This window comes from Chenopodium album, chromosome 12, assembly GCF_948465745.1.
Source record: "Chenopodium album chromosome 12, dcCheAlbu1.1, whole genome shotgun sequence".
NCBI classification, from domain to species: domain Eukaryota; kingdom Viridiplantae; phylum Streptophyta; class Magnoliopsida; order Caryophyllales; family Amaranthaceae; genus Chenopodium; species Chenopodium album.
The window spans coordinates 50,866,976-50,880,588 of record NC_137845.1 but is presented as its reverse complement, the minus strand read 5'-3'; the positions used below and the strand labels follow the sequence as shown (position 1 = coordinate 50,880,588).

The 13,613-nt window shown below is 38.5% G+C and overlaps 1 protein-coding gene across 1 annotated transcript; it reads right to left on the bottom strand.

Moving 5' to 3' along the window:
- Positions 1-7,198: 7,198 nt before the first annotated feature.
- Positions 7,199-9,961, bottom strand: LOC145571290 (uncharacterized). The gene is made up of 5 exons (XM_081630351.1): positions 9,844-9,961; positions 9,648-9,800; positions 8,322-9,195; positions 8,002-8,067; positions 7,199-7,844 (listed from the first exon to the last, which is right to left on the bottom strand). The coding sequence occupies exons 1-5, from the start codon at positions 9,959-9,961 to the stop codon at positions 7,199-7,201; spliced, it is 1,857 nt and encodes a 618-aa protein (XP_081486477.1).
- Positions 9,962-13,613: the final 3,652 nt, after the last annotated feature.

Here is a 13,613-nt window from a genome sequence, read left to right as displayed (position 1 = left end):
GTTGCAATATGTGTTCTAAGTCTTACATTTATACAAGAATGTGTGTGCAACGGCTACTTTGCCCCAACAATAATACAAAATTGTTGGAAAAAACTAGTCGTTACTTTAGAGGTATACTGTGTAATAACTTAAATAAGTAATGGCATTTGGTGAAAATTAGTAATTAGTCAGTGGCATTTGGTGAATTAAGAATCCCATTAACGGAGTGTTAACGTCCAGGCCTCATTATTGGCACGATGTGACAGTGAATTTTGAAAAGTTGGATGGCATTTGGTGAATTTTTAAAGTTCTCAGTGGCATTTCATGAAATAGCCGTAGTTTAAATTTACACTTCCTTTCCCAAATTTTATCATCATACACCAAAGCTTGTACTCCCTCCGTCCCTTTATTACATGTTTGTATTCATTTTTTAGGTCATCAAAATTAAGTGCCTGTTTTTATTTATAGGTTGTACTTTTTTACAATATTATTCTCTTTTTGATGATTTGTCACCCTTTTTCCTTTTCTATTTTGTACTTTAATATCAATTTCCAATACTTTCTCTATCCTAATTCCCAACCACTTTTTTATTCTCTCTAACCCCACATGCATATTTATACACCCAATCATTAGTTTTAAAGAACCTTTAACCTTCTTAATTCCCGTGTAAAATGAGAAATAAACATGTAATAAAGGGACGGAGGGAGTATAATTTGTCTTGTTAAAAAAAAAAAAACCTTGTATAAATTGTTTGTAGGTTTTTTTTGTTTTTTTTTATAAAATTTGAAAACAACTGAAATTACATTAATTAAACTGAGTTTATAACAAACGAAAGGAAAGTATGGTAACATAAATAAATCACAATTTATCATGTGTTTAGGATGAGTTTTCCTCAAAGAAATGTGGTTAGGATGACTGTTTTGTCATGGCCATTATGGCATACTAATAGTGCCGTGTGAAGTGTGAACTATACAATTGTATAGGTAGTGTTACCTTTGCGGTTTTAACATCAGTTGACGGTCACCTACATTTTATTATAAATGCAGTTGCAGACTAGCAAGTGTAGAATTCACTTAGTTAATTGTATGAGTTGGTTAGTGTTCTGTGTAAAACGGAAATTGTTAATGAATAACTTTGGAAGTGACAGCTTTAATACTTTTTTTTTAAAAAAAAAAAAACACATCTAGATCAACTAAATTTCCAAAATGCGAGGAGAGATTACATCACTCCACACCCATTGGCCAAACTCCCATGGTTGAAAGTGAGTCAATTTGTGTACTACATTATTACCCCCTCGCTTTACAACAGACCATGAAACACTAGTAAAATTAAAAGAAAAAAAAATTCTAGAATATCCTTTATAATTAGATGATAGGAACTAGGGCCATACAAACGCTTCCTCATTGCCTCAATCACCACCAGATTATCACTCTCGATCTCAATGCAACTCATACCCTTGTGTCTCGCAATCTTCATGCCCTAAAATACCGTTTTCACCTCTGCAAACTTAGTCTCTCATTTTTCACTCCACTACACCGTAGCTCCCGAAAGTACCACCCCCTCACTATTCCTGCAAACTGCACCCAGACCCATCTCCCCCAAAACACCAGCATCAACAATAATTTTAACCACATTAGATGCCAGAGGAGACCCGCCCACAAAGACACTCTTTCCACCCATCAATTCCCCTTGTTATACAACTTTGCCACCTCACGCCCCTTCGTATTAATCTTCAAAACATAGGCAACAATTTGTTCAACATTCGGATTTTCACCCTCAATCATTCATTTGTTCCTTGCGCCCCACGTAGCCCAATACATGGTAATTAAACTCACTATTTCCTACCAAAAATTACCAAAACAGTGCTCCCACCAGTCACTCATACTACAAAGAGAGTAAAACAAAACCACATAATAATTGCACTTACTCCAAATTGCTTGGGCTAAACTGTAATCTTGACGCATGCATGACAAATTCTTCTTTAATACTACGCATGCACAAACTAGTTACAAAAGAAATTAGCTTTAAAATCTTATGTAGCCTAAAAAAGCTAATTTGCTAATTAGCTTACTATTGGAGTTTCTCTAATACTACATCAATTCCTTTAATTGGATACATTTTAACTTTACACCTTAGTGTCCCAACCAGTCTAGTGAATACCCACCCAAACCTTAACTCTAACTCTCGAACCCTACTTATGTGGCAAACTCTCAACCAAAGCCCAACCCTTACTCTCAAACCACACTTATGCGGCGAACTCCCACCTAGCCCCAACCTAGCTGATTCATCGAACCCACACAACTCTCACCCACTCTAGTCGGCACGAACCTATGACCACCCAGCCCTCCACACCAAACCCGACACCCTAGTCTTTTAAAAAATTATTTATAATTAAACTTAAAATTAATTTTTTGTATATGTTAATATTAAGCTATATTTTATTTTTAATTAAGACAATTCTTATTTAAATGAGAGTTCATTATAGTATAAGTCAAATGATGATTTATTTGACTGATCACAAGTAAATTCTAGTACTTAAAATATTTTATGGAATATAGACATCAATGTTAGACTTATTTTTTAATTTATTAAAGTTGAATTAATATTGGAAGATCACCTAAAGTTCGACTTATTGCGGTTATTTTTTTCATTATTTTATTGTATTATGTGAGACTTTCCTTTTACTTATCATATGTATATGCATTTCTATTTTACACTAATATTTTCCATATGAAAATTACAAAAAAGGAAAAAAAAAGAATGGTGCGTTATCAAACCAAGAATGAATTGTTTCAAAAAAAAAAAAAAAAAAAAAGAACGAATTTTTTTAGTGTGCAGTGTCATTAAATATATAGTTATTGAAATATATACTTATGGATGATTGATTAGTTGTTATTCATTGATGATTACTAGTTATTTATTTAAATAAATTATAAAAATATAATATTTAATTATAATATAAATCACAAAAGAAGGCAAAAGAAAAGTGTGAATAGTGAAAATGTCCAAATAATGCAATTAAATAAAGAGAAAAAATATTTAACAAATTATATAAAATTATTTACGAATTAACAAATTACATAACTATTTAATAATTATAAAAATAAATAATTTTTTTAATAATCAATTTGCCCTGGGCCTCCAAATTGTCAAAATCGACTCTGAGAGAGGCAGCCACCCTGAACCGGGGAAGAAAAGGTCTATTTACATAATTTGTCCTACAATAGAAGGTTTTAAACAACAACCTGCAACACATTTCAAAATATCACTTGTTTGAATCCATGATCCCAACCTCACAATTCCATTTTAGGCGAAATTGCAAAGTAAATAAGCTTCTAAATTGGGTATTAACAACCAAATTTGACTAAATTATCAAATTAGGCTCCAAAAATCACATCAAATTCGTCTCGCTTAAGTATATCAACTTAAATTGCACACAACAAAATTCTACCAGCAAAATGGATCATTATAATCTTTCATAAATTCAGTAATTATAAATAAAGTTCAATAATCCACTATCGAAGAACCCTAAATTGACTATACTTACTGTTAATGGCAAAAATCGTCAAGGAACTACGTTAGGCTGGGACGTCGACGGCTAGACAATCATGCTATAATCAAAAGAATGCGAAATATAAATGATGAACAAAACGATATTTTGTTGACGCAGAAAACCCAATGAAGTGGGAAAAACTGCGGGTGGGAGAGATCCACCGATTGCACTATGAATAATCAATTGTTACAGTGTAGTTCTTAAGAGCTTAATGAATACTTGAGAGAGAGTGTAGTCTGTATTCTACAGCTAAAATACATCCCTATTTATAAGAAGAAAACGACAGCCTAAGTCTTCAAGGTAACCGTTGAATCTCAATGATTATCTTTTCCATGAAATAAGGAGGTTAGTTTATTGACCCATTCTTCTGATCCTGCTAGGTTTAAACAACGGTATTATCTTGCTGAATATACCGGGCTTCTTGGGTTGCGGAATTAGTCAAATGATTCCCTGGATTATAGGGACGTCAGTTGTGAACTTAGGATGACGCTTCTGCGCGACGCCTGAGCCTTAGACGCGTCATGAAAATTCTGCACTAACAATTTGCCCCTGATTGTTGCTTTGGATTCCTCAAGATTCGAAGTAACAATCTTGCACTGCCAACTCAGCGCACTCACCCTGAATTTTCTGACCGTTACTTTTACCTTGTCCAATTTATTCAACTTCCACGTTGCTTCACGTTTCCCCATTTTCTCTTGATGAAATAACTTCCAACTACCCTTTATAAATGCTGAGAAATTACTTTCCCTGATTCACTTTGAACTCTTTCAAAAAATTTTAAACTTTTCAAACTTTTCAAATCGAAGAATTCCGGTGCTCCTCGAGGCTTTTCTGGTGCGATCTTCTTACTCTTACTCAGGTAATTTCTTCGACTTTGACTTTCAATTTCTTTAATTTCTTGTTTTGAGATGAAAGGGGGTAGTTCTAGATCTAGGTTTTCACTTAGAATTTTCCAGAAATCTAGGGATTTACCCGTTGAGACTATGGCGACGCTTGAGATTCCTTCTAGGACAGTTACCGAAGAGGAGCTTCCGTCCTTTGCTTCCATGGCGGGCTTCCCTGAGAGTGTTTTGATGGTAGTTCCTTCTAAGGACCTGCGTCCTGAGGACTGCCCTGAAGGCCACATTATTTTTTATGAATATCCCTTTAAGCTGGGGTTTGATTTTCAGTTTAATACTTTAACTCGTTCCTTCATGGAGGTGCTTGACCTGAGCCCAGGGCAAGTGATGCCCCTAGTCTGGGGAGTTGCTCAAGTGATTGCGAAGGTGACTGAAGGCTGGGAAGATCCCTTTGATATTTCTGATTTGGCTCATGTATACAAAATCCATGTCTAAGCTTCTAACAGATGTACCCTTCATGTGCGACGTGGTCGTTCTGCCCTAGTTGGGAAAGTGAATGCCAATGATCGTGGATGGAAGACATGTTATGTGTTTGTTGACAAAGAGACTCTCGGGGAAGACGCCCAATGGATAAGGATTGGGTGGCATGGCGGAGGTATACTTCGCTTTTTCTTTGTCATTTGCTGGTATTTGTGGTTGACACCTCTCTTATATGCTTCGTTTTGCAGTGATTGACGTAAACGCTGTCGCTGTTAGAGATAAGAGTGACAACAAGGTGAAGGCTTTTTTGAGTGTTCCTTTTAAAGATAGGATGTTCCCTTGTGTTGGTGTTGAAGTTTCAAAACAGTCGAGCTCTAATACGGAGGAGGACGTGAGAATTCTTGGCGATACCACGACTATGACTTCAGGTGACACCTTATTTTATTATGCTTCTTTAAAGGTTTTGATTTTTCCTGACTCTTTGGTTTTTTCCAGATGCTGCTCACTCTTCCAAGACCCGAGTTAGTTCCATGACCATGGGTGAGATGATTGAGAGAGACTGCGAAGAAAAGGAAGCAAACATCTGGTGCTTCGACTGCCCCTGAGGTGATTATTGACGCGAAACCCATTGACGTCAAGATTCCTAATAAGAAGCCTGGTGAGAAAAAACCTGCTGAGAAGAAACCTGTGGACAAGAAAGTTTCCAGCGTTCGTTCTTCATCTGGTAAAGAAAAGCAAATCAAAGAAGAAGAATATGAAGTTAGGGATCCTGCCAGTTTTCTATCTGGGGAACCGAATACTGCGTCGCTATGGCCTACCATAGAAAAATTATTTTTTCCTGGTTCTGCTAAGCGTTTGAGTCAGTTCAAACCTCCAGAGATAGTTGGCGAAGCTATCAACCTGCAATTGCATGTAAGAGGATTGTTCTTCTTTTCTGTCTTATTTGAATGTATTACACGTCATTTGACGTTACTTTGTTTTTGCAGGCTTTTCAGGATCCGCTGGCCATTCGGGGCCACTTTATTTCAAATGAAAATGAGCTGCGCAATGTCAAGAATGCACTTACTGCTTCCATAGGGGAAGCTCGTACTAGTAATGAGGAGTTAGCCAAAGTGAAGCGTTCATTGGACGCTGCTCAAAAAGTACTTGAGGAGAAAAACAATGAAATTGCAGGTTTGAACACAAGTGTTAAAGATTTGAACCAGAAAGTTGCTGCCATGACCAAGAATGCGTTTGAGTTGGAGAAAGAGTTGATTGACGTCCAAGAGGATGCCAAGGACTCCAAGTGTCTGGAGCAGCTGACTGGGCGTGCCAAGGTTTTGAAGCGCTTCTTGGTTGATCGTCTGACTAAGGAGGATGCTCAGAGGGAGATTGACATCTTCCTTCAGTCTTTGGGCACCGCAACTGATATCGAGTCTGAGTCAGAGAAAGAAGCTGAAGAGGCCAAGTCTACAGCTGAGTCGGTGCCAACCGATGTCCAGGACATGTCTTTTGCCTTGATTGAGACCCCAGTTCAGAATGTTGAGCAGGTTCGGAATGCTGATGAGGATGTTGCTCAGGACGCTTGACTGCTGGCATCTTTCTCTTTTGATGTTCTGCTTGACTTATGTTTTTGAATCTGTGAACTTTTGCATTTTGTGTTTTGGACGCCTTGTTTGTGGCGTTTGTATTTTGAACAACTTGCTTTCTTTGTTTCCTGCAGTATTTTGTTAACATGCATTTGACTTTAACTTATGCAAATGTTTCTAACTTTTGTCTTTATTCGTATGGTAAAGCCAAAACATGCGTATTTACAAAAAATATTTGAAAAAATTTAATTAACGAAAAAGACGTTTAAGTCTTTTACAAGCTTTTCATAATCTTTGCTAAGGGGTTTCTGGCGTCAAGGCCACTTGTGAAACTGGCGTCAAGGCCATTGGCGTCAATGCCATTTGTGGAACTGGCGTCAAGGCCACTTGTGAAACTGGCGTCAAGGCCGCTTGTGAAACTGGCGTCAAGGCCACTGGCGTAGGGAGCCTTATTTGAATTTGGTGTTACAGCCTATGTTTGCCCCCAATGTATGACGGTAACGCCAATATCTTAGGGTTCTTGAGCGTTTGGCGTGGAACATTCCTTGTGATTTGAGAAAATTCTCCGCTGACGCGTAAGTTATTCTGCAAAACAAGCGTTAGACTTGGCCGTTGGCGTTTTTGCCAACAGCCCTCTAATGCCAAAGTCAATACTCGTGATGAAATAGAAAAAATAACGACTTGAATTGAAAACTCGGCAAACTTGAAATCTTTTGAAATTTAGACATAACATTAAAGCTTTAAAAATGGTAAGTCTTTAAGTGTGTGACGTTCCAACTTCATGGAACGATTTTACCTTCTTGAGACATAAGTCTATATGCCCCCTTACCTGCGACGTCAATGATTTGGTAAGGTCCTTCCCATGTTGGCCCAAGCTTACCATTTGCGGGGTTCTTGGTGTTTTGGAAGACTTTCCTCAATACCCAATCACCAATTCTAAAGACTTTTGCCTTAACTTTTTTGTTGAAGCATCTGGCTACTACTTGCTGTTGCGCTGCCATCCTTATGAGTGCTGCTTCTTGGAGTTCTTCACTTGAATCTAAGTTAGTAACCATTTCCTCGTCATTCTGCTCTGTTGTCATGAGTCCGTACTTTGCTGTTGGGATACGCACCTCTGATGGGAGCACTGCTTCACAACCGTACACCAAAGAGAAGGGCGTCTGGCCTGTTGACGTCCTCGGAGTTGTCCTGTTTTCCCATAGGACGGAAGGTAATTCTTCTGCCCATTTTCCCTTGGTATCTTTCAATCTCTTCTTCAATGACGCGATAATGGTCTTGTTACTTGATTCTGCTTGCCCATTTGCTTGTGGATATCTTGGAGTGGATGTGTAGAGTTTGATGTTCCATTTTTCACAGAATCTCTTGGTCTTGTCACTGATGAATTGTGATCCATTGTCGCATACAATTTCGGATGGGATGCCAAACCTGCATATAATGTTACGCCATATGAAAGATATAACTTATTTGTCGCGTACCCGGGTAAATGAATCGGCTTCGATCCATTTAGAGAAGTAGTTTGTCATGGCTAGCATGAAGACTTTTTGTCCTGGAGCTTGGGGTAGTTTGCCTACGATGTCCATACCCCACTTCATGAATGACCAGAGGCATAGCGTAAGGTGCATCATTTCTGGTGGTTGGTGTGATACCCCTGCATGACGTTGACAGCTGTCGCACTTTGCAATGTATTTTTCTGCGTCTTTTCTCAACTTTGGCCAAAAGTAGCCTATTCTGAGCAGCTTGGTTGCTAGTCCTCTCGCTCCAGCGTGGCTACCGCATTCTCCGTCGTGGTGCTCTTGCAACATTTCCCATCGTTCGTCGCCCACAAGACATCTTTGAAGAAGACCTGTTGAGGACACTTAAAACAACACGTTATGTAAAATGGTGTATTGGGACGCCTTATACCTTATTTTCTTTGCTTCGAGGGGGTCGCTTGGGAGGACGTCATCTCTCAAATACTTCAAGATAGGCGTCGTCCAATTGTCTTCAGTTGTTATTTCCATGACATCTGGTGTTGATGTGGTGTCGATTGATGGCGTTGTTAAGTGGACAAGGGGTATGCTGGTGAACGGTGATTTTCTGAGGGCTGAGCCGAGGTTGGCTAATGCGTCGGCTTGAGTATTTTTATCTCTGGGTATTTTTTTGATGGAGAATGGGTTGAATGTTTTTGCGAGGGTTTTTGCTTTTTCTAGGTATGCCATCATTTTGGAGTCTTTAACGGCAAATTCTCCATTTAGCTGGCTGGCGATTAGTAACGAATCACTGAAGACGTTGAGCCCCGTAGCTTGTAGATCCCGGGCTACCCTCATTCCTTTTATTAACGCCTTATACTCCGCTTCATTATTTGTTGCTTTGAAGTCACAACTGATGGATTGTACTATCAACTCCCCCTGTGGCGACTTTAGCACAACTCCTAGCCCGGCGTCGCGTTGATTAGACGAGCCGTCGCAGAACATTGTCCAAACTGATTGCTGGTTGACGTTGTTGATGTCTTCTAACTCTTTGCTCGCTGAAGTCTCTAGTTCTGGGCTAAAGTCTGCCACAAAATCAGCAAGTGCTTGGGACTTGATTGCGGTCCTAGGCTGATAAGTGATGTTGTAAGTGTTGAGGGATATGCTCCACTTAGCTAATCTATGTGTCAATTTGGGCCTACGCAACATAGACTTAATCGGGAAGTTAGTCCTCACCACCACTGGGTGAGTTTCAAAATAGTGACGTAATTTTTTAACAGCTGTATATAAGGCAAGTATGAGTTTTTCAAGTGAGGAATACCTGGTCTCTGCATCAAGCAAAGACTTACTTATATAATATACGGGCAGTTATTGTCCTTGGTCCTCTCTTGCAAGGACGACACTGACTGCTACTGGACTGACGGCCAAGTATAGCTCCAACGTTTCATGTTGTTTCGGTTTTGATAGTAGTAGAGGAGTCATTAAGTAGGCTTTCAGATCTTGTAAAGCTTTTTCGTGCTGCTCAGTCCATTCAAATCCCTTACTCTTTTTGAGGACGTCATAAAATAGGTGACATTTGTCTGATGATTTAGAAATGAGGCGGTTTAGCGCTGCGACACGTCCTGTTAGCTTTTGCGTTTCTTTGACGTTCTTTGGGGATTGAATGTTGATTATGGCTTTAATCTGGTTGGGGCTGGCTTCAATCCCTCGTTGCATCACAATGTACCCTAAAAATTTCCCTGCGGACACTCCAGAGGAACATTTAGTAGTAGTTTCATACCATACTGACGTAGGACGTCGAAGGACTGTTTGAGATGTGAGATGTGATCTGTTGCCTTCTTTGACTTGATGAGCATGTCGTCGATGTATACTTCCATCGTGTCTCCTAGCTGGTCCTTGAACATCTTGTTCACGAGCCGTTGATATGTTGCACCTGCGTTTTTTAGTCCAAAAGGCATAAGTTTATCAATATATACCTTTATCCGTCATGAACACTGTCTTTTCCTGGTCTTCCGGGTGCATCAATATTTGGTTGTATCCAGAATAGGCGTCCATGAATGTCAGCAACTCATGTCCTGCTGTGGCGTCGACCATTGCATCAATGTGAGGCAGAGGGAAAGGGTTTTTGGGGCATGCCTTATTGAGGACGGTGAAGTCGATACACACCCTCCATTTGCCATTTTTCTTGCTGGCCACGACGACGTTTGCTAACCAATCAGGATATTTCACTTCCCTAATCTTTCCAGTTTCGATCAGCTTCTGCACCTCGTCGTTGATGATCTGGTTTCTCTATTTGTAACACCTTAGAAATTCCTTTCTTTTAAAATACCTGTTTTGCCCTGTTTAAAACTTTAAATAGGAATATCTAAGACATTACCGCCACCGTGAAAACGGCTAAGGCAACTATCAAAGACACACAGCGGAAGACTAATTTCAAAACCATTCAAACAAGTCAACTTAAAAAGTCAACCAACGAAAGTAAAGTCAAACCAAAGTCAAACAAAGTGAAATAAAGTCAACCTACAACTTGGAACCATTGTAGGCCCTTATTAAAACCAAACCGAACTCAAAACCTTTTCGTTAGTTACGCATAATAACAATGTCATAAATAAATAAAGCAATAAACACATCATATACTTATAGAAACTAGCATGATTCGCTCTTCACTCATGCCCATTCATAAATATGCTTCTGAAGGAGTTATGTCTTCGTCGTGTGCAATTACTAGATATATAATTGGATCAAATTATGGAGATAATTAAGTCCGGACATTTGGGTCGTCGTTTTGCCATAGCTAGAGGTACTTACGATCTTTAGACTAGTAAAATAGGCCAAAGCCCAATTGGACGGATCCTATAAGGTCACACAAAGGGGCTAGATCGAGCATTAGAGGACGAGGCACATCATGGGCCTCATCACTCTAGGTGGCCGGCCATGTAGGGGCTTTGAGAGGCTATTGGGCTTCGTGCCCTAGTCTAATTATAATGAGATTATAAATAGACTAGGTGCCTAGGTTTGCATGCAAGGAATTGACTGATCATTTAGATCAAACCCTAATTAGCAAACACGAAACCAAACCCCTCTCATACTCCCTCTCTCACGGCTCTCTCCTCCTCCCGGCGCACGGTGGTGTCTCGTGGTGGTGGTTCGTGCGGTGGTCGGTTGTCCGAAAAGGTGGTGATCGCGGTTTTCCTCAATCACTCGACCAATCTAGTATTGGTGGACGGCTCGTTCGAATCTCGTGGACTAAGTAGAGGAGCAACACTTGGGGCTCTATTCTCTCCCTGATTTGCCTGTCGAATAGCTTCGTGGAATTCACGCTTCAAAGGTATGATTATGTGTCTTGTGTGTTATGCATGTGATTCTTGGGATTAGGTACTTTATTGAATATGATTCATATATGTTATTTCCGCTGCGTAGTACCTATAAACTCTTACAGTGGTATCAGTTAGCCTCTTGCATTAACACGCTAGATCATAATAATACGATAATTTGATGTCCACGTTAATTTTATAATCAATTAAGAGGGAGAAATTAATTTAATTATGGTTCGATTATTATTTTAATGTGATTAAACTTTTCGAATCGGTTAAATGCGATTTAATTATGCTCAAATAGCCATAAAGAGACCGAATTATGCCCTAGTATTTCGAAAATTTCGAAAACCCTAACCCTAAATTTCGAAAATTCCAAGCCCTAAAATATGATTTTTGTGCTTGATTATGGTTTTATTCGAATCGTTTTATGTTTCATAATTTTAATTAGGTTGAATTATGCATAAAAATGTTTTATGTATGATCATAGATTTAATTTTAAATGTTAAAATTAAATTGGGATTAATTTTATGATGAACCCTATTTTGAAATTGAATATGATTTAAAATTAATCTTATGGACTAATTTAATTTAATTAAGATAAATGTTATTTTAATTAAATTAAAACACAAAACAAAAAAAAAAATTAATTTATTTTGGCCGGCAACCGCGACTGGGTGGCGCAGCCACGGCGGCTGCCGACCAGGTGGCGTCCAAGAGGGAGGGAAGGGAGGGCGGCGGTCTAGGGTGGCTGTGGGCAGCAGCGTGCAACCGTTGCACGGCTGCTGCCACGGCTGCAGCTCGGTGCTGCTGCTGCCTTGCGCGGCAGTGGCTGCTGTCATGGCAGCCAGCCACCGTGGCTAGCCTCGGCTGGCCACACACGGTGGCCTGCAGCCCCAGCAAAGCAGCTCCACGCTGCTGCCCTTTGCGGCAGTGGCTGCTGTCACGGCAGCCAGCCACCGTGGCTAGCTTCGGTTAGCCAACCACGGTGGCCGGCGTTGGTGGTTGCGGTTTTTCAAAAAAAAAAAAAATTCTGTTTTAAAAATTTATTTCAGGATAATTACGAATTATTTTGGGATAAAATTGGTTTTATTTTGGATAAGTTAAAATATTTTCAAAATATGATCTTTTAATTTAAAAGATAAAGTTGGTTTTATTTGGATAAAATCTTTTTGTTTAAGGATAAAATCAAATATTCAAAAGTTGTTATATTTGATATTATCCATATTTAGTTTGTTATTTTGATAATTATCCTAAATTAAAGTGGTTAATTAAGGATAAGATTGATGAGGATATTCTGAGCATATTCCAAAAGGATAATAATTGATTTAAATAATGTGATTATCCCATAATTAGATTAGGATGTAATTGATTTTAAAATTATTTGATTGGCTAGTAATTAGGATAGAATCTCCTAAATTAGTTAGGATAATCATGGAAGATTAAATATGATTTTATCTTTCTAGATTAAAATATGATTTGATTCTATCTCATGACTAAATTAGATATATGATATTTTATGAACCGTCATGAATAATATATGATATTATCTAATTATGATTAAAATATGTAAGATATTTTAGGAAATGCGTTGTCTTTATTATGATCATAAGATGTTATAGTTTAGACAAGCATGTTGAGTGATTTATTATATGGCACTTTTATAATATATGATATTATGTTGCTATATATATAGACTAGTATGGCCCATAGATTCTTAAATACGATCTGCGTATCGTGATGTATTTTTGTAATCTAAATACGGTCTGCGTACCGTTGAGTATTTTCATAACCTTTATTTAATGTAAATAGAATAGTTATTTAAATGGTGTTAGCCCAAAAGAAGCCCATGAAGTGAAGGCCCAAACGAGCAAGGTGGATGAAGATCCATGATGATTCAAGTGGGAGCATTTTCATTTCTAGTTTTCTTAGGACTAAGGGGCCATACTATGTCATATTTTATTGCATTAGTAGATTATGCATGTTTAGGTTTATTTATGTTGTTTGATGATGCGCTAGAGTTCACTAAATAATCACAACATAATGAATCTAGATCCCAGCAATATTGATGCAGCTTTTCCAATTAAAAACCCGATGAAAACCTTGATCGTTTGTGATGGGTCGGCCTCAGCAGAGCATCATAATATATCTTGGGGAAGTGGGGGTAGATCACGTTCTACACTTTTAATTGGTTAAATTCAACAAGGTTACCTAAAGATCAGTTTAGAACCTTGAAGCTAAGGGTAATAATTAAACATGTGATGGTTAATTATTCAACCAAGAATTACAAGAGTTGTAATCAGTAAAGAGTTTACTCACCTTGAAAATGTAATGGTTGATGGCAGGGCCTCAGTCCGGTCAATTATTGCACAAATAAAGGATCTTGGAATCACTTAAAATTCAATTGGGATCATTTAATCATTGAATAAAGT

What these genes read in the sequence shown, in the direction of transcription:
- LOC145571290 (XM_081630351.1), bottom strand. Translation starts at nt 9,961, where the DNA reads ATGGTCGACGCCACAGCAGGACATGAGTTGCTGACATTCATGGACGCC. An exon ending in CTCGAAGCAAAGAAAATAAG is followed by an intron (nt 8,068 to 8,321) that starts GTATAAGGCGTC and finishes AACGTCATGCAG; the next exon opens with GGGTATCACACCAACCACCA. An exon ending in CTGGTCATTCATGAAGTGGG is followed by an intron (nt 7,845 to 8,001) that starts GTATGGACATCG and finishes CATTATATGCAG; the next exon opens with GTTTGGCATCCCATCCGAAA.